General features: G+C 52.8%; 1 protein-coding gene across 1 annotated transcript in view; it reads right to left on the reverse strand.

The window, feature by feature from the left end:
- Window positions 1-7,661: 7,661 nt before the first annotated feature.
- The window catches only part of COBL (cordon-bleu WH2 repeat protein), a 153,347-nt gene continuing 133,796 nt past the window's right edge, over window positions 7,662-27,212 (reverse strand). The window contains exons 11-15 of the mRNA XM_029926284.1: window positions 16,526-16,623; window positions 13,318-15,128; window positions 12,329-12,448; window positions 11,451-11,705; window positions 7,662-8,962 (exon numbers count right to left, since the gene is read on the reverse strand). Coding sequence (XP_029782144.1) covers window positions 8,945-8,962; window positions 11,451-11,705; window positions 12,329-12,448; window positions 13,318-15,128; window positions 16,526-16,623 — 2,302 coding nt within the window. The 3' untranslated portion in view covers window positions 7,662-8,944. The remainder of the gene's footprint in view (window positions 8,963-11,450; window positions 11,706-12,328; window positions 12,449-13,317; window positions 15,129-16,525; window positions 16,624-27,212) is intronic.

Here is a 27,212-nt window from a genome sequence, read left to right on the forward strand (position 1 = left end):
TTAGCCCTGGAATATTAGAGATGTGGGAAAAACTCCTTTATCATAGTGACAATAAAAAAAACTGGCAATACTTTGTGGGGAGAAGCACTGGGTGTATTATGGAAACCAATTTGAAAATAAACTGTTAAAAAAAACTGGCAATAATTGAAAACACAACATGACCCACAACTGCGTTAATTGTGTTGATCTCATATCAATGATGGGAAGCTTGGTGGGTTCTGAATTTGATGCATTTTATTCACCAGGTCTCTAGTTACTGATGCCTGATTCCTTTGCTGGTCACACATGGGATACCTTGGTGAGCCTGTGCCTGTTTTCAGCTCCTGACACTTACGGAGCCCATATGACTCAAGGTTGCAGGGAGCCAGGAACATGGCTGTGTTCTCTGCAGACTGCCTGTTCCTGCCCCCTCTCCATCTCGTTGCTGGTGTGCTTGCATGTGCTCCCGCCCTGGTAGTGTTACTTCTCCAGCACCTGCTCATCTCCCCTCTCCAGCCATTCTGGAGTCAGAGAGAGGTCTGTAAGTTAATCCTGTTACTCTGCACTTGCAGACCGCAGGATGCTAGTGGCCTAGAGAGCGCCACAGCATTCAGGGGTCTTCCTGGGAAGCCCCGTGATGTGAAATTTTGCCCTTTCTCGGTTTTGCTTGGGTTTACTGTGCATTCCATCTAGAACGACTAGATGACTCCTCGTTATTTGGTCATCAACTTAGAATGGTCACCTCTTCCAGGAGGCTTTCTGGCTCCCCTGGATGGAGTCTGGGGTCTGTGTTTTCCATGTCTCTAGCCTACTCTTATGCATACCTTCCTCTTCCCTGCAAAGCCGATGGCCTCAGGAGGAGCAGCTGGGCTCTGACATTCCTGTTCTCCACTATGCAGCCCAGTGCCTGGTGCAGAACAGCCTTCAGTGGTTGTTGGATTTAAGGAGAAAGAAGGATGCAGCCCCATTCATGCTCATTCATGTCTGATTTTGCTCAAGACTCAAAATCCCTCAAGAGTTCCAAGACATAGTTATTTGTCTCACAGTCATGCGATTACTAACTGGAAATGGTTGGTGCCTAATTTATACAGCTGGCACCTTCCAGCTCCTCCTGCTTGGGCCCCTGGAAATTCCACATTGCTAGTGAACCACTACTGTTTGTAATAATACATCTGTAATTCATCAATGCTGATTTCTTAAGCATTTTTTTTTCCACCTTGGAGTTGGATCATTTAAGGCACTTAAGAGACAGGAGTAACATAGCTTGCTGAAACAGACTGATTAAAAGATGAGATGCTACCTTTTTATCTCCACGGTCAGACGAGCTTATTAATTGCAAGGTAAACTTGGAGACGATCCGTATTTCTTGGCCACATGCATTATTTAGGAAGGGAAATGAATGGACGATTACTCTAACTTCCGGTAAATGTGAGAGGCAGAGGCACGTGTCATAAAAAGGTGAGGTGAGAAAGAAATGCCCAAACCTCCAACTGGAACAGAGAAAGATGAGCCCCTGTTTTACTTGGACAAAGCATAAATTCCCACTGAATTCAGACACTCGCTGGTGTGAATCTGAAGCGATCTTCTGCACTTGATGTTGTGATGATTTATTGGCATTTTGTTTCCTTTGCCTTTTCCTCATTAGGCATTGAGATGGACATTGGTGTGCTCTTCCAGAACGTCTTTCTATCTGTGCTGGGCCATGGCTTGGCAATAGCCAGTTTCTGTCTGCAAGGCCATGTCTCCTATCCCCTACCACATCCAGAACCCTTGCCGGCTTGTGCTAACTGCTGCACTGCTGGCCCTTCCAGACTGAGGGGCGATAAAGCCCCTGCTCAAACTGGCCCTCACTTTGGTAAATAACCCCCTGCATTAACTCTTCCTCACATCACCCTTTGGAGCGGGCCCTTTGTCTCCTGGGCCCTGGGCTGGAAGCCACAGCTCTGGGACAGTCGGTGTCCAGAGATGACTTCAGTTTACAGATAAAAAAGAGGGAGGCTCATGGAGAAAGAGTGACAGGCCCCTTGTGGCCAGGCTGACATAGAACCATGCTTCTGGTTTCTCCAGGTGCCAGGTGGTGTGAGCTTCCTTAGCACACAATCACCTCTACTCCCGCATTAGCCCGCTATCACTGAGGGCTTCCTTCAGGCTCAGGGCTCAGGGCCAGAGTGGACATTTGTCACAACCTTCACATGGCTCATGCTGTAAATGAGAAAACGCGGAGGCTAAATCGTTCATCTCTGTCATGCGGGCCAGGGGGGTAGGGGTGTGGCCAACATTCACACTGGGTCCTTCTGGCTCCAGAGTCACCTTCAAATCACCCTGTGGGTGTTCCTTGCCAGTACCCATTGTGTGGGCAAATCTGCAGGCAGAGTAGCATCTCAGAGGCCCATGCATCAGATGCTCAGACCAGAGAGCCCAGGGAGGTCGGCAGGGGGCGTCCGCAGGCGGGTGGGAGGGTTACCATCCGTTACACTGTTCAGCAGCTCCCTGATGCCGACCATGGCAGGAGGACGACGGAGAACAGGCCATAAACAGACTGCTGCAGCCACTGCTGCTAAGAAGTCTCTGAGAGGCCAAGCTCAAGTCCACAGTCAGCAGTGGGAAACCATCAAGTCCCAGAAAACCATTCAACCAAGAGTCACATCCCTCGCCATGAAGGTTTGGAGTCACACCCGGTGACAGTCCAAGCCTATTAGTACTTGCTCGGTAAAGAAAACCTGGAGGAGATGGAGAAGGAAGCTTGGGCACGTGTGTCTCCTTTGTCCCGGAGCCCATGATCTTGGGGATTGAAATGGGGGGAGATGTTTCTGAATCTGTCCCGGAGCCCGTGATCTCAGGGACCGAAGTTGGGGGAGATGATCATGATTCAGTGCGGGGCTGACGACCCACTGCAGTCCGATGCCACATCCCCTGAGGGCCCCACAGAAGATCCTGAGGCTGTTGGCTCCCAGGGACCCCTAGAGCAGCAAGAGCACCAGCTCGGGGGCAGCACACCTCCCTTAGACCTCACCTGCAATTCATCCGGGAGAGCCACATTTACCTAAGCTTCACTTTCCTCCTCTGTAAGAGGAGCATTGTGACGTGTTGCCCAAGCAGGTCTGAGCATGTCAGCGGTGCCATATTACAGCAGGCTTCGCTGGGGGGCAAGCCGGCCCCTGTGTTGTCAATCTCACCCACGGATTTTTCCACCAGAGTGCTCAGAGCCACCCCCACAGGGCCCACAGGTCCAGAGACCCCACATGGAAGCCTCAGAATCCCAGGAGCCTCCATGGGTCACCTTCCCTTGTTGGACTCCTACTCTGCCCGCCCACGAGGGTGTCTGTGTGAGACCTCATGGGCAAGTCTCTGGTGTGGCCCCACATCTCATGAGTCCCTGGTGCCCGGAAGGCTTGATTAGGTCGTGCAATTGTCCACCAGGAAGTGCATTGTTCTTTCTTTTTTTTTTTATAGATATATTTTTATTTAAAAAGACTTTTTAATGTTTATTTATTTTTGAGACAGAGTGCTAGCAGAGGAGGGGCAGAGAGAGAAGGAGACACAGAATCCGAAGCATGCTCCAGGTTCCAAGCTGCCAGCACAGAGCCAGATGCGGGGCTCAGACCCACACACTGCCAGATCATGACCTGGGCTGAAGTCTGATGCTTAACCGGCTGAGCCACCTGGGCACCCATGTCCTTTCTGGCCCCTTACTCCTCACAAGGTTGCTCAAAGAAGCCAGAGCGACAGATCACCCACAGGCCTAGTTTGTCCTTAGCGCGCAGATGTGACATGAGCTCCCAGGCCAGGGCTGTGTCTGTGGTCCTTGAGCGAGATCCCTGGTTCTAGAATTACAGCATCAGAGCTCCCACTTACCAGACCCAGACACACAGGGCGAGCTTGGGTCTGGAAAGATCACATATGGAGAGCCCTTCAGCCTACAGTCTGGAGCCAGTGTGGGGTCCAGGGAATGAGAAGGGACAGACACTTCTTCCATGATGCCGTAAAATATGCCCCGCGCCTCAGTCCTCTCACACCAGGACACCTCCTGCTTGGCTGTATGGTCTGCAGGGGGATGATGCGGACAAAACTTGGGGTTCACCCCTGTGAGGATGAGTCCCACTGTGCCCTCACTAGCCACAGGACTCTGGCCGAGGCGCCGGATGTCCCCACGGCCACCCCCTTTGTTGTAAAATGGGGAAGGCGGATTTTTTTGTGCCAGTCTGGTGTGGGGGAGGGAGTCGGGTTTCTGCGAACGCTGCTTGGTTGAACCCTCCAAGCTTCTGGGAAACCCCAGGCGCCCTGGCCTGTTAAGTTGGCTGCTGGCTTGCAGAAGGGACAGAGTGGGTTCTGAGGAGGAACGAGGTGGCCTCGGCCACTGTTCCATGTGACCAAGAATGCTGTGTGGGCCCCAGGGACACAATTGACCCACTGCCATCAGCACACTGGTAACCCGAGTGTTCCCTGCACGGCCCCTGAGCTTCGGGTCCAGTGCTGTGCACCCTGACCTGTGGACGCACGCGGAGAGGTGCGGCCCTGTTACTGGGCACCTTCCTAGCAGGGTGGGAGGCAGAGACCCCCAAGGTGGGCCTGTGCTAAAGGACACGCACCACCGGGGATGAGAACTCTGGCCTTCTCTGGACCTCATGACGGTCCTCCTGCACCGTGTCCCCAAGCTCCCGGCAGGAGGAGATGTGGGGCTACACCAGCACGTGGCGGCTGGCAGCCCTACAGTGCACACAGCCGGGCTCTGAGCCCCCTACCCAGGGTGTTCTGAGCCCGCCTTGGCCAAGTCCGGAGTCCCCCAGATTCCACCTTCGAGGTGGCTGTCCCTGTCCCTCCTGCTTGGGCCTGCTTAGCCATGCGGTTCCTGCAGACCTGCTGGTAATTCTGTTCTCCCTTCCCAGCAGCCCCTTCCCTGCAGCTAGGAGACAATCCAGGAACCCCAAGCTGCCTCCTGGGAAGCCTTCCCTTTTCCTCACAATTGGGCATTTGTGACTAAGCAAGTCCTTTTGGAATTTTCTACCTGGGGTGCTCTGCTTTAGTGCCTCAAGGCTGAGCAGGGAAGAGGGAGGGCCATAGGCAGGCAGACCAGATCCAGAAACACAGGCTCAATGTGGACATCCTGGACTTACTGCCTACCCTGGGGTCCCGCCAGGGGGCAAATCCACTCCAGTTCTAAGAGGCCCGCCAGTGGAACTGGTCTCTGTCCCCAGGCCTGCAGACCCTATGTGAGCATGACGAAGCTCCCCTCTGTCACAGAAGCCTGTGGATTCGTATGCAGACACCACAGCATAAGACGCCCCTCTCTCTGCAGTTAGGACAGTGGGGTGGTTGGGAAGGTTTCCTGTGGGAGGCAGCTGGGTTTTAAGGAGGAGTAGGAGTTCTCATGCCCAGCATGTAAGAGTGGACCTGTGTGCTGTGTGTTGGGGGGAAGGTCAAGCAGGCCAGAGTCTGGAGGCTGAGAAGAGGGGTGGCCGGGCAGAGCAGTAGCAGGTCAGTGGGTTTTGAGAAGGCACCAGTCAGAGCTGTGGTTTCCCCTTGGCCACGCCCTTCGCTTTTCGGGATGGGTCTTTCCATCAGGGCTGCCCTCCCCGCACAGTATTCGGGGAGCACAGGCTGAGGAGGAGGGTGAGGGCATAATGCGTGGACACCAACATTCCTATGTTGTCTCAGAGTCCGCTCACCTGAGGGCCCAGGACCCGAGACCCCAGCAACTTTTGTTAAGTAGTCTTCACACTCAGCACAGAGCCCAATGTGGGACCCAAACCCACCACCCCGGGACCAAGACCTGAGCTGAGATCAAGAGTCTGACGCCCAACCGACTGAGCCGCCTGGAGCCCCGGGAGTCTGGCATCGTCTAATGCATTTTCTTTCATTTGCAGAAGTGGTGGCTTCAGGTGGCTGGGGACGAGCTAGGGCCACCTGCCTGCCCTTAGCTAGGCCCGGCCCCATCGGGAACTTAGAGGAAACACTCAAGAGCAGATGCCAACTTGACTGCGTCCTGATCGTCAGCTCGACCCTGGCAATGTCTCGTGGTGGAAATGGCTCAGGAGTCCCGGGGGCGCCCTCCGCTTGAATGTGTGCCAGAGTGGCCCTGCTGAGGGCTCGCGGCTTCTCCGCACTTCCAGTGTTGCTCCCTTCCCGGATACCCTCACTGCTCCTTCTCCCTGCTCTCCATGCCTCTACCCCAGGAGTAATGGTGGCTAGCTGCGTCAGTTTCCCGAACCCCACTGGGCCATGTTTTGTACGTGCTGGTGTCCCTGGGGGCTGACAGGTTGGGCTCCCAGTCACGACCTCTGCTGAGGATGGGGCCAATGTGGGACCTGCCCCAGGAGACTTGGGTGATCCCTACTCTGCCCGTCCTGTCCCCACTGTGGGTGAGGCAAGAAGTGGTCACTGGAGCCACAGACTGTTCAACACAGAGGGAGGAGGGCATGGGAGTTTTCTTTCTCTGCTTTTTCCTTTTCCTTGTTTTGTTCTGTTTTTGTCTGTTCCTTTTTATTTGAGAGAGAGAGAGAGATGGCAGAGGAGAGGGGCAGAAGGAGAGAGAGAATCCCAAGCAGGCTCCACGCTGAGCCTGGCGGACAGTGGTGGGTGTGTTCCTGGCAGGGAAGTACAGCAGGAATAAGGGAGGGCCATGTGCTGTCCGGGGACGTCCCACAAGCTGGGGCTGGTTCCCTGGTGATGCAGGACACAGGTGGGAGGGGGATGCAGGCCCCAGGGGGTCTTCTAGACTGAGTTCAGATTAAATTCTGGAGGCACAGGGGGGTTCAGCATGAGAACATGATGGAGTTGTTTCATTAGCTGCTCATCTTTCTCAAATCCTAGTCCTCTCATCTGGAAACTGGTGCCTCGTCACCACTTAGGTTTACTGAGAACAACCTAGAACAGCTGTGAAAACCCGGCGGAAAGATTAAAGCACGACCCATGTGGCTGTATTGGTCCCCATTCCACAGCTCAAAGCCCAAGGCTTTAGCACAGCTCCAGACGCCCTACATAATACAATTTCAACAGAGGATAAATTTAGTATAAAGCTGATCCCTTCCCTCTGGAGAAGAAGGAATCAGGGGTAGGGTGCACTTAGCTGGACAATGTTTCTCATCTTCAAGGTCCCCTGCTGCACCCCCCATGTCTGCTCCTCACTTGGTCTGACTGGGGCACTAGGCTGTTGTGGGAAATGGGGGTGCCACACTGTGTGCAAAGACCAGGGCTCAGAGGCTGGGAAATGGCGTATTTTTGCACGATCATCCATGCTTCACACTAGCCTTGTTCCTCCAATGTGCTGAGCAAATCCTGCCACAGGGCCTTTGCACCTGCTCTTTCCCCGGCCAGTTACACAACTCCCTATGGTCTGCTCTCTCATTTCCTTCAGGGTTCTACTCAAATATCACTGTATTCCTGAGGACTCTCTTCATCATCCTATTTTATTCTTCATCCCTTTTCCTGATTTTCTCCAATGCACTATCGGCTTCCAAATATACTTAATATTTTGCTTGCTTTTGTTGCTTATGGTCTGTCTCCTCTCCCATAAAGTCAAGCCCATGAGGACATGGATTCTCATCTGTTTTTCTTTCTGCTGCCCAGAGGAGTATAGAGGCAGTTGCATGTGTTGACTGAATAAACGAACGTCTCCTTTCTACTTTGGGGCTATGGGCATCCCAACGAACCGTGGTATAAAGTCACAAAATTCACACAATGGCTACAATGTCATTTTCTTTTATTTGTGGCACTAAATGACACAGAGTGGAGACAGCATGGTTTAAGAGAGACCGGCTGACAGTCTTGCACCTTGGGGAAGGTGAACGACAGTACTGGACAAGGTAAAGTTTCCATTCTACGTGATGCCTGGATCTGCTGTGAGACATTAAAATGTCTCGCCATTTCTGTTGTTGGACGAAGACTGAGATTTTATTTCGTGAGCTTTTGATTTCTATTCATGTCTTAAAGAGCTCTTTCCGATGCAACAGAGTGCCATACAGACAGATGTGAGAGACGAGTGCTGTGTCTAAACTTCATTATAAATACCAGTGGCGAAATTCCGTGTCCTTCAAAAAGCCTTCTGTATGATAGAGGGGTGCCACTGATCTGTTGGGCGAAAGCACCCAGACTGAACGCAAACCGTGAAATACCAGCACAATTTTTATCTGACACTCACTGTCCCCATTCTGGGCCCCATGCAGGGTTTTGGAAGGTTCCCAGGGAAGTCACCGGGCTCCATACACAGCCCTCCTGGGGGAGGTTCGTTCTACTTCATAGCCCGCTGGGGTCACCTGCAATGTGGGGCGCCGGCCGTCTGCCCCAATGCCATCCGGACCTCGGTCACCGCCTTCTTGGAGAATCAGAACTGCCCGTCCACACATCAAGTAGAATTTTATTCTGGGTGATAACAGTTGATTTTTAAAAGCTTAGTTGGTCAGATCATGGTCTGCGACCCTCTGTGAGGTTATAACCCTCAAGTTTCGAAGGATAAAAATCCAACGGTTTCATGACTCAATAGTCATTGTTGAAAAAAGCCTTCTGGCTCTTTTCTTATTACCCAAACACCACAGAGTGTATGACATTCAGCTTGCTTCAGTCGGTTTCTCCATATTTCCCTAAGATTCAAAAGATTTCAAACAGTGAAATGGTCGTAACTGTCTACGTATGTGGTAAATTCTCAAGGTCCCAGAATCGGTGTAAGGTCACCACAATGAAGTGCAGTGTTGGGCTCCCATATTTGGATCCCCATTAACCTGCCAACAAGAATAGTTCATTGGCAACTTTAAATATTCAGAGGCAAACACGTTTCCTTGGCACATAAGCTGTGCAGAAGCTTTGCCCTCCCTTGGAACCATGTTGCAGGACTGAAAACCAACTGTGTGCGTTTGGCCCGTAGACAAGAAAGTCCATCAAATCCTGACGCCCCCTGTGCCGAGGAGTTCCGAGCAGGGACTGTGGACAGCTCACAGGTGGGTTTCTGCCTCGAGGTGATCTCATCGAGGATTTACACAAGCAAGGGCACCTGCAGAGGAGAGAGAGCCGCGGTCACTCAGGAGCCTGGGGTGGCCCAGCGGGGTCGGCCCAGGCTGCGGAGCTCCGTGGGAATAAGGTGCTAAGGGCATGAACATCTTTGCCATCAGTCTTCCAGCACCAGTCTCTACATCGATACCCACTCTGCTCATGTGCCCCAATGAGAACGTTTCCTGAGACACAAACACGCTTAACGCCTCCCGGCGACTTGCTACAAGTCTTTTTCAGGAAAAGAAGCATGAAGCTGCAGGTCTGCCATACCACTGCAGGTCCCTACCGCTGTGCTAGAGACGTCAGCTGCCCTCAGGCCCCAGCCCTCCCGGAACCCTTCCCTTGATTCTCCCAGTCTGCTGGGGTCTTCCCCCCTCCGGCCAGGCTTTGCATGAGGCCGGTATCTTGGCTTTCTACCCAGAAAGCTAAGGCTCCTTCAAGGACAGGTATATAGACTATCTCCAGGGAGAGATTCTCCTGACCCCAGTCCTAGTCGGGGCCCATTCAGTCACCCCTGGTGCCATCCGTTATCCCACTCTGCTACGATGTCCCAGACTCCCCGCTGGAGAGGGGCTCTTTGAGAAGAAACCGGGGGGCTCCCCCTCCCCACTCCAGGCACAGAACGTACTGATTGCTGAGTATTTGTGGCACCAATGAGCAAATGCACATAGAAGTCCCTATTCTACTAAAGGCACACGGTCCCCCAGGATCAGCAGGGGGCGGTCATGCCTGATAGCCAAGCTCTGGGCCCCTCCAGGACACAGGACTGGCCGGTGACCCAGTTCAATACTGGGCAGCGTGGAGGAGGGGCTGTCTCAGGTGCCGTGTGCATGGCCATCTTTACCAGAACCCCACGGTCTCCTTCTTAGGACCCTGACTTAGCCATCACCCCAACTCACTGAGTTTCCCCTCATCCCAGGTGATATGTGTACATAAGTTCATCAGTATATAAATTCCACAGAAATGAAAAGAAGCAGACGGAAAACCAGAAACCCCCGATAGTGTTGAGCCGCTCCCCACAGGAGGAGCCAGTATGTGGCACCTGCTGCCTCCCCCTGACATTCAGCCAAGGACGTTGTCTCTTCCTGGCACCCGGAGAGGAGGGGGCCACGCATCCAGGGAAACTGGCTGGGGGACATCTGGGGTCCCTGCTGAGGGCCACACACACATGGCTACGAATGCCGCATTGTCACACTGGAGAGCCACGAGGGCTGGCCCGAGCACAGGGACAGCGCCCCTGGGGGAGCTGCCAGTCAGTGGCTGCTTGGGCCATGCTCGAGTAGGCTCTCTGGGCTCAAGCGAGGATTGCCCCTCGTGGCCGTGCTGCCTGCAGGGAGGTGTGCTGTCCCCCTCCTCCGCGGCTACAGGCTCCCAGGGGACCCAGGACGGCCATCTGCCTTCTTAGTGCCAGCAACTCGGCCATGTCTCCAGGGCTACTTGCTCTCCCCCAGCACCCACAGCAGGCTGGGTACCTGCTTCTGAGTATGTTCTGTGCCCAAACTGACCCCTGTCTGAGTCCAGGCCTGTGTGACCAAGGCCAAGGGACTCCGGTTTCCTGAGCCTCGTTCGCTTTCCACAGACTGTGAGGATAATCTTAGTACCGAGCTCTTCCGGGGCACGCAAGAACACCAGCTTCGGGTCTGGGACGCACCTCACAGGCAGTAATCCAGACCTGGAGCCTCCCTGTAGTCAGCATCCCTCCCCGAGCCCACCGGAAAAAAGCAGGGACAGAGAATCAACCTGCTACAGCGTCACCTCGGAGCGGACACAGATCTCCGGAGACACCTGGCCCAGCAGTCCTTTGATTTAGGAATCCCACTGTGGTGGCACAAAATGCCTCTGCTTTTGTGAGAAAGGCGAGGGCGATGAGTGCCAGCCCACGAGGAGACCACACAGAAGCAGAGACTGTGGAGAAGCAGAAAGCATGTGCTCTGCCCAATGTGTGAGGCTTCCAACTCAATAATTTCAAGCATAATGCTAGTCAAGACAAACACACAGACAGAAATAAAGAAAAAGAAAGAAAGAAAGAAAGAAAAAGGGACAGAGGGAGGAAGGAAAGAAATAGGGAAAGGAAAGGAGGAAGAAGAAAGGAAGGAAAGGAAAGGAAGGAGGGAAGAAGGAAGGAGGGAAGAGGGAGGGAAGGAGGAAGGAAGGAAAGAAGGAAGGAAGGGGGGAAGGGGGGAAATAAATAATGCCTCAGTCTCAGTCTAGGCCGAGGGCCCTGAGTGTGCCTCATGTTCCCTACAGAACACTTCCCAGAGGCCCCCTGGGCCTGTCCCTGGACCATAGTCAAGAGTGTGTGGTGCAGTCCCCAGGTGTGTTGGAGACCCCATGTTCCCGGGAGTGTGTTGGCAGGCTGTCCCCCACCCCCATGAAGGCCATCTCCCTCCCACTGGTTGGGGGTAAGGGACTGGGCTTCAGCCATCTGTCACCACAGGGCTCCGCGGTGACCCCCGGCACCCCACCTGAATGCTCCCACCCAGGCTCACCTTTCTCAGTCGTGCAGCCCCTGTGCCTGACCGGATGGCGTCCATTAAGGCCTGCCTGGCCTCGGCTGGGTTGCCTGAGCTGGACCTGGACACGGTCCTGGCTGTGGAGGGAGCCTGGGTGGCTGGTTGGGGCGGGGGCGGCAGGGCAGGCTGGGGCTGAACGCCTAGGTCGCCCAGCCCCGGTGGCTCCGGTCCGTGTTCCGAAAGTGCTGCCTCTCGGAAGCTTCGCAGCTCCTCAGAGGCGAAGGAGGACACCTAAACAACAAGAAGGTCAAATGACAAGGTCCCAGAGGGCCTGTCGGAGGTGCGGCATGCTGCCTTGGCTGGGGAGGTGTGCGGGCTCGCCCCCACGAGGCCCCCAGCAGGCGACCATTCCAGATAGCCTTCTGGAGCCCTCCCTGACCCCCTGCCTCATCTTGGTGGGCAAGGACAGACTGGAGCATCTGATCAGCTGTTGGGGAGGCTGGGTGCCTCATTTGGTGGGTAATACACCCATCCCTGTGCCTTGGATTCTGGGACTAGAAGCTGGATGGCATGGTCCCGCCCCTATGCTTGAGCCCACCTTGGCTCCTGGGGCTGTGATCTGGGCCAAAGGACCTGCAACTTTGTCCCGGAGGCGAGACAGGTGCCCTGTGGCTACTCTGGGGGCTGGGGAACTCAAGAGAGGCTCTGTCCCAGACAGGCAGGTAGGAGGGACGGGGACAGCTCCTGGGTGAGCCAGCCTCTCCCACACAGGGGCCTGCCCCTTAACTCCAGCCTCCATGGGTGCTGGACTGCCCACTCTGATGGTGGCCTAGCAAATGGGAGGGCCGCCCTGGCCATGCGGGTCACTGTGGGGAGCACAGGTGTGAAGCTATCCAGCCACTGGAGGCCCTTACCTTCCGCAGGCTGTGGGCACCGCTGTGGCCTCGGATGGCCGCCAGCAGTGCGGACCGCTCGCCCTCTGCCTCCCTGCAGGACGGCTTGCTTGGCTCTCCCTCCGACGAGTGCCCTGCAATCTGGAATGTTCACACCATCAACACGTTTGACAGGAGAAAGGCAAGGTGTGGGGTGGCTCCAGAGGGAAAGCAATAGCTGTCATGTAAGTGCTCTGGGATTGATTCTACAGCCCCGGTGGTACAGGGTGCAAAGTTTTCCCACCGTGCAGATATGAGTAAAGATTCCACATTGACCTCATGCCATCTAACAAAGGGCATGTGTGCTGGGGGCAAAATGGGATGGTAGCCACTTCATGTTGTGTGCCTCCTGATACTGGCTGGCTTCCCAAGAGCTGATATGCACTTTCAAGCTTTGCCAACCCGAACGAGGACCTGGGGGTGCCCGCTAGCTGGCAGCATGACCGAGGGCCAGCCCGCCTGACCTCACTGCGCCTCTGTTTCCTCCCCTGTGAAATGGAGGAGATAGCTCCCAATGGTGAGTGCTGACACTAAGTGCCTGGATCTGGGAGGTGTGTGTGTGTGTGTCCTAAACTCTGTCCCTGCTGCAACTGAACAATGACAGTAGACACCGCTAACAGTGCAGGAGTGACCGGCAGCAGCCGCCCCTCACTCGAGGACCCATTGGCGATGAGCTGCTCCCACCTCTCCACTCCCCTGGGCCCAGGCACGCACACTTTACTGCCCACATCTTGCCCCAGGGGCATCAGGCTCTATAAGGCTGTTCAGACAACTGCAAACCCAGCAGCAAACCAATCAGTTCCTGTCTCTTGTGGTTTTAAATACCCCACAGGCAGCGAGATGCAGCTCTGGGTGGGAATGAAACCCCAGCATTTGCCTCCCTCATTCTTATGCTCGTCCAGCCTCTCCTCCTATGCCCCCTGAGAATCTAGGGGTGCCTGTACCCCCCAGGGAGGTGCCTGGTCGTTCACCTTGCGAAGCCTGTCCTTCCCGCCCGCTGAGTGGATAGCTTCCATCAAGGCGCTGTGCAGGGAGGTGTCCTTTGGTGCTGGTCTCTGGACAACAGGTCGGAATTTCTTCTTTGGCCCAAAGATGCTAGGCGGGAGGGCGCTGCTAGCCTCGGGCGCGCCGGCGCACAACAGGCCGGGCTTCTCCTCCAGTTCTGGGGGCTCCCGCCCTGCGTGGCGGCTGGTGCCGGAGCCCCTCAGAGAGTGAGGAGGCTGGCTGGGGCCGGGGACCCATCTGGGGCCATTTACCAGGGTCCTGTCCCGAGTCGGATAATCTCCCCAGCGGGTGGGTGGGGGATCCGTGCTGTCTGGAGCGCACTTGGGGATGAACGCTGAGCTGGCCCTGTGGTCGCCTGTGCTCTGCTTTCCACTGAAGCTACAGATCTGTCCCATAGACACGGGACATGCGGCTGCAATGGGCGGGATGCAGGGACTTCTGCGGATGGTGGCTGGACAGTCCTGAGCAGACAGCTTTCCATCAGGGCTGGCGACCGCCCCCTGGGGCTGGCCTACTGCTGGTGCTTCCCATCCGTCAGTATGGACGTGGGTCTCTGGGAGCGGGCTGGGGGCTGGGCCGTCTCTACCAGCAGGAGGCCGTCCAGCCAGCTCTGGTGCTCTGCCTTCACAGGTCTCCTTGGCCCCGGCTTTCTGGGGCCCCATGCGCTTGGCAATGGCAGAGGCCACGTACTGACTGGATGTTCTCCTCTGGGGCTTGAGGAAGAGGACCTCTGTGGCATTGGCTGCTGGCACGTTCACGTGACGAGTGGCCACCATGGGTGGCCGGCTTCTCCCCTCCTCCTCGTGTCTCCCTTCTTCTCGGTGGGCTGACTGCTGCGGGGGTGATGGCGCCTTGGGGTATGGGACTGTGGGCTCTGCCCCGAGTCTGCTTTCCCAAGGCTGTGGCTTCGCTGGCATTGTGGGAGCCGGAGTCCTGTTGGTTGAGCACTCTGTGGGTTGGCCAGAGGGCTTCCCTAGAGAGCCAGACCTCCAGAATTCCTTGACTTTTCCAAGGGGCTGGGTTTCCACATCGAGAGTGGGTGATGGTGGGGCCACAGTCCTGCCTCCGTTCGCGTGGGGACTCACCAGATTCCCTAGCTCGTCGATCTTAATGGCACCTGTTGACAGCGATACTCCTCTGTCGTAATACCTCATCTCCGATTTCGGGGGGACGATTTTGTACGTGGTGAGGCCATATTTCAGCCCATAACTTCCGCCTGGGTTGTGGTCCCGTTGGTACCACGATGGGGGGGCCAAGTCACCGTTCTTAGCCTCGCCTTCCTTTTCCTTCGCTGGCTGTGAACTCGCTCTCTTTCTGGCCTGTGTCTGCCCACTGAGAGCAGAGCCGAGCCCCTCACCATTCTCCTTTGCATGTGGGTTGTGTGTGGGAAAGTCCACAGAAGTCGTCTTGGGCTCCATTTTATCCAGGCTCCCGTCTTCACAGGGGCTGGATGAGGCGGGTTTGATTTCTTTCCCAAAGTCATGGGCATGAGCTGCCGGGTTGGGCATGGCTGCTCTTGTCTCCAGCTGCCGGCCGTTCTCTGTCTCCTTTTGCAGCAGGTGACCTCCCCGGCTGGCTCGGCTCCCCAGGTCAAAAGAACTGGCATTGTTATTTCTATTGGAAAACAGCCCCAAATCCACAGGATCGTCTAGGACCTCCCCTATGAATGTGACTGGGATTATGTCCGAATCGCTATCGGGGACGGTGGCATCTGACGAACAGCACCGAGACATGCCGTTCACTGAGCCGGTGCCACCTTGGTCTGCCTCTTCCAGTTCTGCAGAGAAGGACAAACACAAGTCACAGATTGGCATCGACCATGATGATGCCCAAGCATCACACCCGGGCTTTGATTTTCTGGAGGTTGTTTTTATGTATGTTATTTACGTGCATTTTCAAGTGTCATTCTGATTTGCAATCTACATAAGCCAGGGGCCCAAGTCTCAATGCTGCTGGCTGGACCCAGGAAACTGTTTGCACATCTGTGACGTCTCCAGATAAGGCATTCAGGGATGATGTTTTGCCACCATCCTTCACATAGAAATAGATCAGTAAACCTGAGCCCTTTGGAAACACTGTTTCAGCACAGAATATGAAGGGGACCTGGGGTTTTGACCTTCAACTTGCTCTGGTTTGGGGGATGATGTGCTCATGCCTTCACTTAAGAGGCAGATGACTGAGCCAGAGACATCTCCAAATTAGCCCTAATGGATTCAGCGGGTCACCCGATCAGAGCCCGAGGGACGTGGGAGAAACCATTTTGCTCTGTCCACCACATCTTCTGAGGGCTGAAAAGTGAGTAGACAAAACTGGTCAGCTCTGCGTCTGTTTCCTTCTGGTTTTTGTTTTGTTTTGTTTTAAGGCACAGCCAGTATCTCCTTTCTAGATTAGTTTCATTCACTGTGTGCCTTTGTTTGTAAGATCTCCCGGTTGTCTATTGAGATCCCACGGTCTGCTTTGGCCTCAAGGAATTATCTCCCCCTGATATAACTGTAAAAAAGCAGAGGCCTCACCAGAAATGGGTTCACAGTCGGGGCCCTGCCTCCTGAACTTTCCTTCGAGAAACGCCATACATCAGCGAGCAAAGGGGTGGGAGCCTTTGGGAGACTGTTCACCTGCGTCACCCACTGCTTCCCAAACTCATTTGGGCACTGGAGAACTTTTTTTTCATATTTTTATTATTTTTGAGAGAGAGAAATAGAGACAGAACATGAGCAAGTGTGGGGCAGAGAGAGAGAGAGAGAGAGAGAGAGAGAGAGTCTGAAGCAGGCTCTAGGCTCCGGCTCCGAGCTGTCAGCACAGATGCGGGGCTCAAACTTACAGACCCCAAGATCTGACCTGAGCCGAAGTTGGATGCTTAACCGACTGAGCCCCCCAGGTGTCCCTCTTCTTCTCTGAATGTGTGCAAAGAGAATCCTTCTCAATGTGCAAAATCAATGTCATCCAGAGGGATTTTAAGCTGCTATTTAGACGTCTGCATGGTGTGGTTTGCAGCCCCGATCGGATGCAATCCTCAGAGCTGTGCTCACCTGCCCGTCTCACCCCAGGCTCTCTTCAGGCTGATCTGTTCCCTCCCCACACCTCTCCCTCAAGGAGCTACAAGCCTGGTCAGAAAAAATACCGCCTGGGGTCTCCCGCCACACAATGCAATAGCGGAGCAAGAATCGCTCTCACCTTCCAGGTCCTCGTCAAGTTCCTCCAGGGTTTTCTGGAACTGCCCGGTGGTAAAAAGGTCTTCGTCCCCTCTGGAGGCTGGTGAAGCTTCCTCAGGTCTAGGGAAGACCAGAGAGAGACAGAGGGAGGGCATTGATTTCTCTCATTATTGCTTTACTCTTTCCGGGAAATATCTGAGGAAGGTACAATGCATGGCCAAGTTCACGCAGCCATACTCACGGGGCTCTGGGGCCCTGGGAGCTGCTGGGACACAGACAGGGTGTGTGTGTGTGTGTGTGTGCATGTGCGAGTGGTGGCAACAAGTACAATGGCAGGGACGGCAAGGACAGTGATAACAGCTCCTGCCCTTGAACCTGCCCTCCCCACCAAGACTGGAGGAAGCATGGACCAGAGAGGTCCCTCTGTACCACGTGCAGCCTGCACATGTGAGACCCCAGACTGTGTGGACTTCGACACAAAGTATCGTATTATAAACGTCACAAGCAATTTATAAGGCAGGTAGCATTACCATCGCCCTTTACAGATAGGAAACCATGTGCTGAGAGACTAATAGACCTGCCCAAAGTCACATGGGCTCCAGGACGGGGTGGGGGTTGTGGGGGAGAGAACCGGCCATGCCTGGTGTCCAGAGGCACAATGTGTCCCCTGCCACCTGGACATCTAGGGAGATGTCAAGCTGCCCACCCAAGGGAGCCGGACCTAGCCTTGCTTGCGTCACTGGGACAACAGCATCCACGAGACAGCTAAGGCCAAGACCATTTCAAAGCAGCATCCGCAAGGCCTCTTGTCTCTGTGCTCGCTGTGCGGACCACAGAGACGTGCGGGCGGCAATTGTCTATCTTCAGTGAAAGCTGAAGGTCTTTTCCGCTGATTGTGAAAATTGAGGACCAATTTCCTTCACTGCTAATCAGGCCCAGATAATGATGCCTGGGATATGCTTTCACAGTCCTCACTTACGTAGCAAAGTTTGTGTTCTGATAAATGAGTCTTTCTTCCTTGGTGACTGTGTTCTTTTGGGAGCCAGGAAGCGGCTTCTAGATTGGTCTCAGCTAATGTCCTCTGACAAGCCAGACAAAAGGGGCCAGTTGGAGATGTGTGTGCATGTGGGCCAATTAATAAGGACCGTAAGGGGCACAAGGCTCTCTTTCCTACTGCTGTTGCTGGGGCTTTAATTGAATGCATTTCCTTTTCTTTTCCCTTTTTTTGGAATGCATTTTCTTAAAGTGTGGTTTTCTCTTCATTTTGGATGCTTAAAGCCCAGCTAAACAAAATTATACAGGTGCTTTTTCTTTAGAGTCTTTGCTTTGACTTCAAAGTATGCTAAATAAACCACATCGCGTTATGAGAACAGAATGGTATTCATAAGAATTCAAAACTAATTTAAAATGAAAATCCCAATAATGCTATTTTATAAATGTTAGACCAGAAAAAAGCTGATGAAATGCAGTGGGGCAGAGACCCTCACACTTGTTGCTACTAGAAAGCAAATGGGAACACGCATTGAGAAATAAAAACGTCACTTTAACTTGGTAAGGACTTTGATTCACTAGTCTCTAGTAATTTGTCTTAAGGAAATGATCCTATAGAAAGAAAAATGTGAACACAGCAATGTTCATCGAATTTAGGTGAAGAATTTCCTATAGAAAGAAAAATGTGAGCACAACAACGTTTGTCAAATTTAGGTGAAGAATTCCAAAATATCCAGCAATTGGAGTTTGCCTAAAACACAGCATATTGATTTCAAAGGGCACTAAAATCAGTCAATATGATGAATCTGGACTCTGTGGAGACACAGATCAATGCTTAAGCCAGGACATTATGTGAAGAAATCAAGACAGAGACACAGGATGATTGTGAGGACCTAAAACTGGCACATGCCCGTGGCGCCTGGGTTGCTGTTGGTTAAGCATCTGACTCTTGATTTCCGCTCAGGTCATGATCTCATTGTGAGTTTGAGCCCCGCATTGGGCTCTATGCTGACAGCGTGGACCCTGCTTGAGATTCTTTCTCTCTTTTCTCTCTCTACCCTTCCCCCACTTGCACTCTCTCACTCTCTTAAAATAAATAACTAAACATTTAAAAACATTAAAAAAAATAAAAATAGCATATCCTCACAGGCAAGGGAAGTAAAATTTAGTCAACCACCGCCACCCACTGTAATTTGTTGAAATGAATGAATTACAGTGAATGCTTGTTCCTTTTTGTCTTGAATTATGTTCATTTTGGTACAAAGTGGCTTGAACGATGGGGATTTTTTTAAATGGTGAAATTTAAAATAATTTTTTGGGCCCTTTTAGACCATGAACAAGAACTTTTTTTTGGCAAAGTAGATTACATTTTTGTTATATGGTGCACGATACTCATGGTACATTGCGTTTACAATTTTGTTTTATTTTTATTGCTATAATTTTTTTGAGAGACAGTGTAAGCAGGGGGGAAGGGGAGAGAGTGAGGGAGAGAGAGGGAGAGAGAGTGAGAGAGAGTGAGAGAGAGAATCCCAAGCAGGCTCCACGCTCAGTGTGGAGCCCGATGTGGGGCTTGATCTCATGACCCTGGGATCATGACCTGAGCATAAATCAAAGAGTGAGACGCTCAACCAACTGAGCCACCCAGGTGCCCCTACAATTTTATTTTGTTAGGAGTGTTGAATACTCCCAGTGAGTAGCTATTAGCCTAACAACCATAATGGGGCAGCCAGGACCAGGCCTGTGTGTGAGCTCACCATCTTCTTTCCACCAGGCTGCAGCCTGAACTCCTCCCCCAAAACTCCACCAGGAGCCAAGCCCCAAGGTCACAGGGCTCCCCTTCAGCTGTTCCCCACCCCTCTGTAGTCCAAACCCTCTTGCTGATGTCTGAAGACCCTGCCCTCAGTCCCATTCCGTCCTGCCTGCTTCTGCTCTCCTGTGCCTGCATCACGGACACCATGCAGGTGTCCCCCAGATGCTGTCTGTCACTCAGTCCCAGCTCTGCGAACACAGCCCCATTCTACCTCTGCCAGCCTGGCACCTCCCATGGTCCTCCGACCAGGTCCTCTGATGTGAGCCTGGTTCTTTGGGGCCCCGCCTGCCCATGGGGACAGAGCAGACACGGGACAGGAGCCACCAGCCTGGGAGGGAGGGTCTGCCCATGGTCACCGGCTGGGCTGTTGCTCCGGAGGCGTCTGAGCCCTTGGGGTCTCTAGGCAGAGGAGAGGTGAGGTCTGGAGGCCACTTTGCTCATGCAGCTATCGTGATGCAATGTGGCGAAGCTGCGGGGGGGGGGGAGTCCCTGTGGGCCCTGAGTGCCTTATGCGTGGATTATCTGTCAAAAGTCAAAGTCAGTGTCAATGTATCTATCTTGCTTTCCAATGTAAAACTTCCCAGGAAGAGATGTAGTAATCTCTGCTTCTCCTCCCTCACCCCCATCTACTTGTCCCCAGAGGGTTAGTAACGGATTGTAACCATCGCTCTGTCCCTGCAAAAACCAGTTCGAAGCTCTCGGTCCCCAGGCGTGGAGGCCAGCAATCTGTGGGCTTAGCAGGAGAGCTTGTCCCTGGAGTGGACAGCTGGCCACAAGCGTCAGCCTCTTTGTGGCGGAATGTAACCTTGCACAGGTGTCCCTCCTCTCTGCACCTTCCCGCCCCACCCTCGCCCCACCCCCCAGTCTTCAGCCAGGCATCCTAATGGCAGGCTGCTCTGGCTGAGGATGGAACGAACAGCAAACACACACAGCACAAACGTTCTGATACCGGCTTGCGTCCGCAGGTAAACATCACCAGCAGTGTTTTCTCACATGGAGTGTGGCCGCATAGAACACAGTTTGCAGGCCACTGGCATGTAAGGCCCCAGGGACAAAGGTCCAGGTAGGGGGGACGGGGAGCCAGGGCATCAGGGTGATGGAAACTCCCAGGCTGGGCCCAGTGGTCGTAAAACGGCCAGCAGAGGCAATCACGTCAGATCAGCCCTCAGAGAAACAGGCTTGGGCTGTTTGTTTTCCTTTTATGGGGAAACAATAAAAGAGCTCGGGCTGATTCTGAGCCCTTCAGGCAGAGGAGGCCACATCCCTTTTTGATGTGGCTAAAAGAGCTTCTTTAAGTAATTTATCCAATAGCAGGATTAAAAAAGAAAAAAAAAGCCTGAGAGGGGGAATAATCTCACTTTCGGGTTGCGATTTAATTTGCTGATGACGCAAACGGACCTGTGCGTTTTCAGACAATTACTCTACACAGCAAAGGCAAGAAGCATGGGAAAATACACAGTTGAGGATGGTCATAGGTGTTGAACTTCCCACTGCCTTTACAAGCGCTCCTGGAGTGACAAAGCTTCGGGCTCCTAGAACCCCCGGGAATAGCAGAGGAGCCAGCGTCATTTAAAATTTTGTAGTTAAAAAAAAAAATCTCATTGTCACATTAAACGCCAGTAAGAAGACCAAGGTGAGATGAATTAAGTACTTTTCTTTCGCTTTTATTACACCTGAATTAGTATAACTTGATGTAACCCAATACTGAACCCACATCATCATCCTCCTCATCAGGGAGTTAATATGAAATGCTCCGTTCTTCACACCAATGTCTGTGCATTCTGTTCTGCATTCGGCTCAGCTGCTCGGCAAGATCAGCAGTGAAATGAGGCCAGAGCTTCTGTTCAGAAGAGCAAAGCATGGCTCCGAAAAGGCTGTGGTGGTTTTTATGTTTTTTTTGTGTGTGTGTGTGTGTGTGTTTGTTTGTTTCTTTATTCATTTTGAGAGGAAGCAAGAAAGTGTGAGAACAGGATGGGCAGAGAGGATGGGCAGAGAGAGAGAAAATTCCAAGCAGGCTATAAGCTGTCAGCATAAAGCCCAACGCGGGGCTCGAACTCACGAACTGTGAGATCCTGACCTGAGCCAAAAGCAAAAGTCAGACTGAGACATCCAGGTGCCCCTGGAGTGGCTTAAAAAAAATAATGTTTATTTATTTTTGAGAGAAAGAGCACAAGCAGGAGAGGGGCAGAGAGGGAGAGGGAGACACAGAATTGAAAGCAGGCTCCAGGCTCCAAGCTGTCAGCACAGAGCCCAACGTGGAGCTCAAACCCATGAATTGTGAGATCGTGACCTAAGCCAAAGTTGGACGCTTAACCAACTGAGCCAGGCAGGTGCCCCCCGACCCTGAGTGGCTTTTAAATGCTTCTTTGCAAAAATGTAGTTATGAAGTGTCTGGGTTCTAGGAGATATTCAGTGTTTCCAAATGCTCTTGGGGAAGGGCAAGAAATTCTAGGGTTTAAGAAGATGTGAGATGCTCTGAGCACTGCAGGTTTCAGAGTTGTTGGGGTTACGGACCCCATCCCTTCCAGCCCCTCTGCTGCCCCTCAGCTCTGAGACCAGCCGCTGAGACCAGATGCGCACGCCCTAAGGGCCCAGCAGTGTCTCACTGCTAATGTCCTCAAACCCATCAATGGTTACTGAGTGGGGCTGAGATGGCCTTGGGGACAGCCAGGCAGAGGGCAAGGGATGAGGGGGCCAGGAGTCAAGACAGGAAGGTTCCCGTGTTCTAAAGGAACTGCACCTTCTGTCTTCTATGACTCAGTGTGGTCCCATCATCGATGAACACAGCCTGAAACCCACATATCCAGCCTCTCTCACCCATTCCACTGCTGAGCTGATGTTCCCAAAAGGCACCCCAGAATTTCGGTCCCACATGTTGATACTCAGACAGATATGCTGTCTGATCACAGCAAGATGGCCTTTAGGATTCAAGGGTTCAGAAATAATACAAGTCTGAGGCACTTGAGTGGCTCAGTCGGTTGAGTGTCTGACTTTGGCTCAGGTCATGATCTCGAAGTTGGTGAGTTCAGTTCCTGCATTGAGCTTGGTGCTGTCAGCACAGAGCCTGCTTCGGATCCTCTGTCTCCCTCTCTGCCCCTTCCCTGTCTGTGCGTGCACACTCTCTCTCACAAAAATAAATAAATAAATAAAAAGAAATAATACATGTTCCATTGTGATGTCCCCTAGGTGTGTAGAAGGCAAAGTTTTCTCTGTTTTGTCCCCTTTATCTACATACTCATATACATACACACATGTATACATACATACATATATACGTATCTATCACACATATATACATGTAGATTCTTACCAAAGATGTTTTCAAGTTTAAAAAGGCAGATGATTAGAGCCAGACACAGGGTGTAAGGGTTCCCCAACAAACCAAACTTCTATTCTTCCTTGCAGTTGCAAATAATAACTTTGATAACAACAATAATAATACCGCCATCGGTTTTTGAAGGCTGCAAATATGTCAGGCACCATTCTTTTTTTTTTTTTAAGTGTATTTATTTCTGAGAGACATCGAGCATGAATAGGGGAGGGGCAGAGATGGAGAGAGAGAGAGAGAGAGTGAGAGAGAGAGAGAAAATCCCAAGCAGGCTCTGCACTATCAGCCTGGAGCCCCATATGGGGCTCGAACTCACTAACTTCGAGATCCTGACCTAAGCTGAAACCAAGAGTCAGATGCTTAACTGACAAAGCCCCCCAGGTGCCCCTGCCAGGCACCATTCTTCCCAGGCACTAAAGAGACTGGTGTGAGGTCAAGTCACTGCCCCCAGTGGGCAGACATGACCTCAGGCGGTCTGACTCTGGATGGTTTAATCTTCACCTGGCGTTGTTCATTACACGTTAGGAATGTTGCCCCAGGCCACCTACAAACAGCTTCTGGGACAAGCTGTTTAAGGAAATGTAGGTCCCCAGGGTGTGACTCCTGCCTGGCACAGAGCTGCCCTCATGGCCACTCCCAGGGGTCCCCCAAATAAGGGGCGATCATTGCTTGTGCATCCGTGTTGATCCTGTGCTCTTGGGCTGAATTCTTCCTTGAAGAAGCTGTTTTCTGGCTGTGCTGTTAAGGGAAAATGCTAGGAAAGTGATGTCCATGTTCGCAATGAAAGATTATACTGGGGTCCAACAGCGCCAACTTGATGGAAAACCTCTCATCTGCAGATCACAGCGCACGTAAGGTATTCCGAGAATTGCCAAGCACTCACACTGGTTCTTTTTAGAAAACCAATATTTATCCTCAAGACTTTTCCGTTCAAAACCTTGGCTCCAAGGGCCTTAGGCGGCAGAGTCTGGCCCACAGTGCCGCCTCTAAGTCAGGGGCTGGGAAGGGACCTGAGACCTTTGCCGCCGGACCCGGACCGAATGCTGCCAGAAGGATGCTTTTAGCAGAGGCCAAGCCAACAGGAGCGCAGGAAGAAATTGCACTTGGCCTCCAATTTGCCAGCAGGGGACCTGAAGAGTTCCGGTGAGGACTTTGCTGGCTACAGGGTGCAGAGAAAGGAGAAAGGTCCAAGCGAACATGAACCCGACTTCGCAGGCCTTACAAACTTGGGTCTTCTCACAAAGGGTCCTACTCTGTTCCCAACAGTCCCCAGTGAATACCTGTCTAACCGGGGACTGGCTCCAGAGCGCACAAACCGCAGGCTAAAGGCCTCTGAGACCTGGGGGGAGACGGCTTCAGAACCTCTCAGAAGCCCCCTGCCCAGCCCCTGGGGCATCTGGGTGGCTCAGGCTGTTAAGCTTCTGACTTTGGCTCAGGTCATTACCTCACGGTTGTGAGTTCGAGCCCTGTGTCAGACTCTGAGTTGAAGCAAGGAGCCTGCTTGGGATTCTCTCTGCCTCTCCCCGATCATTCTTTCTCTCTCTCTCTCTGCCCCTTCCTGCTCATTCTCTGTCTCCGCCCCTCCTCCACTCAATGTCTCTCTCTCTCTCTCTCTCTCTCTCTCTCTCTCTCTGAAAATAAACATAAAAATGAATCCCCTGCCCTGGTGCCTGGGGAGACTAGCCTTGCCAGTCACAGCGAAGGGAGACTTCCACTTTGCCCTGGCCCCCAAGGCCTGGCACTGGGAGGACGTGCTGGTCAGACTGTCACAGCTGCACCCTGGGGCTGGCAGACCCAGGGATCGGCAGCAGGCACAGAGAGCAGGGGTGTCGTCTCCTCGTAGGTCCTCATTCAGGGCTGCATGACGAGAAGTGCTAAGAGCTGAGTGAGTGCCTGTGCCAGGCCTGGGTTGGCCCTGCTCGTGCTCTTCCTTAGTGTTTCCCCACATGGCTATTCCCATTCCGTCCAGGTGGCCAAGCTCAAGGGGGCTCCGTCGACGGTAGCAGGTGCCTCTCTCACACGACTGCGGCTTGATCCTGGGCTCCAGCCCCCTAGCCCGGGGTTTGTTTTCACTGAACTTGGCCACCAGCTGCTCTGGAGCCCCTTGACTCAGCCTGCTGCATCCTGGCTTGCCCGCGTGCTGCACATTTGACCTCTGACCCCATCACTGCAGACTTGACCTCTGACCCTGTCCTTGTGAGCCCCCTGAGTCCCATCTTTCCCCCTCCAGCCTTTTGGGGGCTCAGGCTCTCAGCACAGGCTGTTCATAACAGGACCACAGAGAGCCCCTCTAGAATGCGCCAGGTCCATCCGGAAAGATGAATTCTCTCCGCATCCACACGCCTGGAGTGAGTATTTGTAAGTGTTTTCACTATGACTGCATGGGCGGTGGCAGGCACAGACCAGCATTTCAAAAACAGGGCATTTTATCAGAGCGTTATTCCACGGACAGTGGGAGGCAGACCAGAGGGGGGCATTTAAACAAGTTGTCTTCCTGCGGAATTTGCAAGAGACTTCCATGTTTTCACGAAGGGAAGGCTAGATGGGCTCCCCACCTTGATCTGCGAGGAGGCATTTTTCCATAGTTATCTTACAGGAAACACCAGAGGGACTACACGGATATTCCAAAGCTGGAAAATAAGGGAGCACAGGAGGAAGGGCCAGAGTTCCTATTATGGTCAGTGCACCTCGGGGAACCGGCCCCAGCTGGTACAGACCTGTGTTTAGTTTGGCCCTGCATGTCTTACTGGGTTGCCAACATTTAAAATTTTGGAGATCTCACATAAAAATCAAGATTTCTCGGGGCGCCTGGGTGGCTCAGTTGGTTAAGCGTCTGACTCTTGGTCTTGGCTCAAGTCATGATTTCACGGTTTGTGGGTTTGGGCCGTGTGTCAGGCTCTGCACTGACAGCGTGGAGCCTGCTTGGGATTCTCTTTCTCTCACTCTCTGTCTGCCCCTCCCCTGCTCATGCTGTCTCTCTGGATCTCAAAAGTAAATAACTGGCATGCATAAAAAATTAAAAAACATCTAGATTTCTGGATTCTCTTCAAAGGCCAGCCACCCTGGGTCTGCGATCTCTCCGGGTAAGTTTGGAAGGAGGGTGAAGAGCTTCTTTCTTGAGAGAAAACTGAGCTTTGGGGTCTGTTCTCTGAGGCTGCCCTCACCCTCATTATATGCCTGACCCCTGCGAGTCTTTGAGTTTGAGACCCCAGCTTTACACCCATAGGTGCTTGCTTCTCGTAACCCCAAACACTATGGAAGAGCACACACTTGGAAAGAAATACAGAATGCACCACATCGCCGCCTTGGAGTTGGTCTAATCTATCAGATGAGAGAACTTCTGTAAAACAAGCTTTTTAAGGAGTTCCCAGACCCAGTACTGATGTGGGGGGTGGCTTGGCCTCACATACAGCGACAGACAGGTTTCGGACACCTGCTGGATGTCCGAGGATTCAATGCACTTCTGACACTATGGACCCGCCAACATCCTCCGACCCCACGGGTGGAGGGGTTCAGTCCCACCAGATGCTCCCCACCACCATCCTTGAGAGACATGTGGCTACAGACGGGGGGCTCTAATGCCCTCCTTCATAGGTTCAATTAATTTGCCAGGATGAGTCACAGAACTCAGAGAAACACTTAGGTTGGCCTATTTATTAAAGGATATAATAAAGGATGTGAATCAGTAGCCAGAAAAAGAGAGGCATAAAGAGAGATACGATTTGGAGGCACAGAAATTCCATGCCTACACAGGCGCCGCTGTCCCCAACCTGCTCCTGTTCACCAAACCTGGAAGCCCTCCGACATCATCCTTTTGACCTTTTATGGAGGCTGCATCGCAGTCAGGATTGACTAGGTTACTGGCTGACTGTGGATGTGGACCAAATATCTACGAGAAATAGGTTCCGGTTCTGATGATCTGAATGACCAAATAGATATTTCCTCTGAATCTCGGTAGCTCACTTACTATGGCTATTCCATGAGCAGTCCTGCGACAGGGAGGGCATCCCAAGTCTGCAGCAGATAATGGAACAGCACAGAGCTGAGGGGCTCAGAGCCTATCTGTATCTTTTGAGACTGCCGGGCTGATGGAAGCCCAGAGAAGAAAAGTGACCTGCCATGAAAATTCATGGTGCCTTGCTTCCTAAACTAACCATGGTGATTTTGACAATACAACTGCTTGAGATCGAGAGAACGTGCACTGTGCCACACACACTGGGCACTTACAGGCTTATGACACCTCTGAGTGGTAGGAGGCATTATCTCCGCAAAGTCATGCAGACTCTCGAAGGCCAGGCAACTAATTAGCGCTGGGGGATCCCCTGTGGGTCTGTCAGAGCCCCCTCCCTCCTCACTTCCATGGCACCCCAGAGATAAGAGCTGAAAAACATCCCCTACTCCCTGCTGGGAGAAAGCATCAGGTTCCAAAGACACCATGATTATCCCTGTTGTGGCCACAGGGCAATGTTAACTCTCTCATTTGGACAGAAAGCAGCAATGCTTGGCATCAGGGGTCAATGCCAGCAAAGCAATGAGGATTAACAAGAGCATCCCTCGGGGCCAAAATGAAAAATGTCTGAT

This window comes from Suricata suricatta, chromosome 2, assembly GCF_006229205.1.
Source record: "Suricata suricatta isolate VVHF042 chromosome 2, meerkat_22Aug2017_6uvM2_HiC, whole genome shotgun sequence".
NCBI lineage: Eukaryota > Metazoa > Chordata > Mammalia > Carnivora > Herpestidae > Suricata > Suricata suricatta.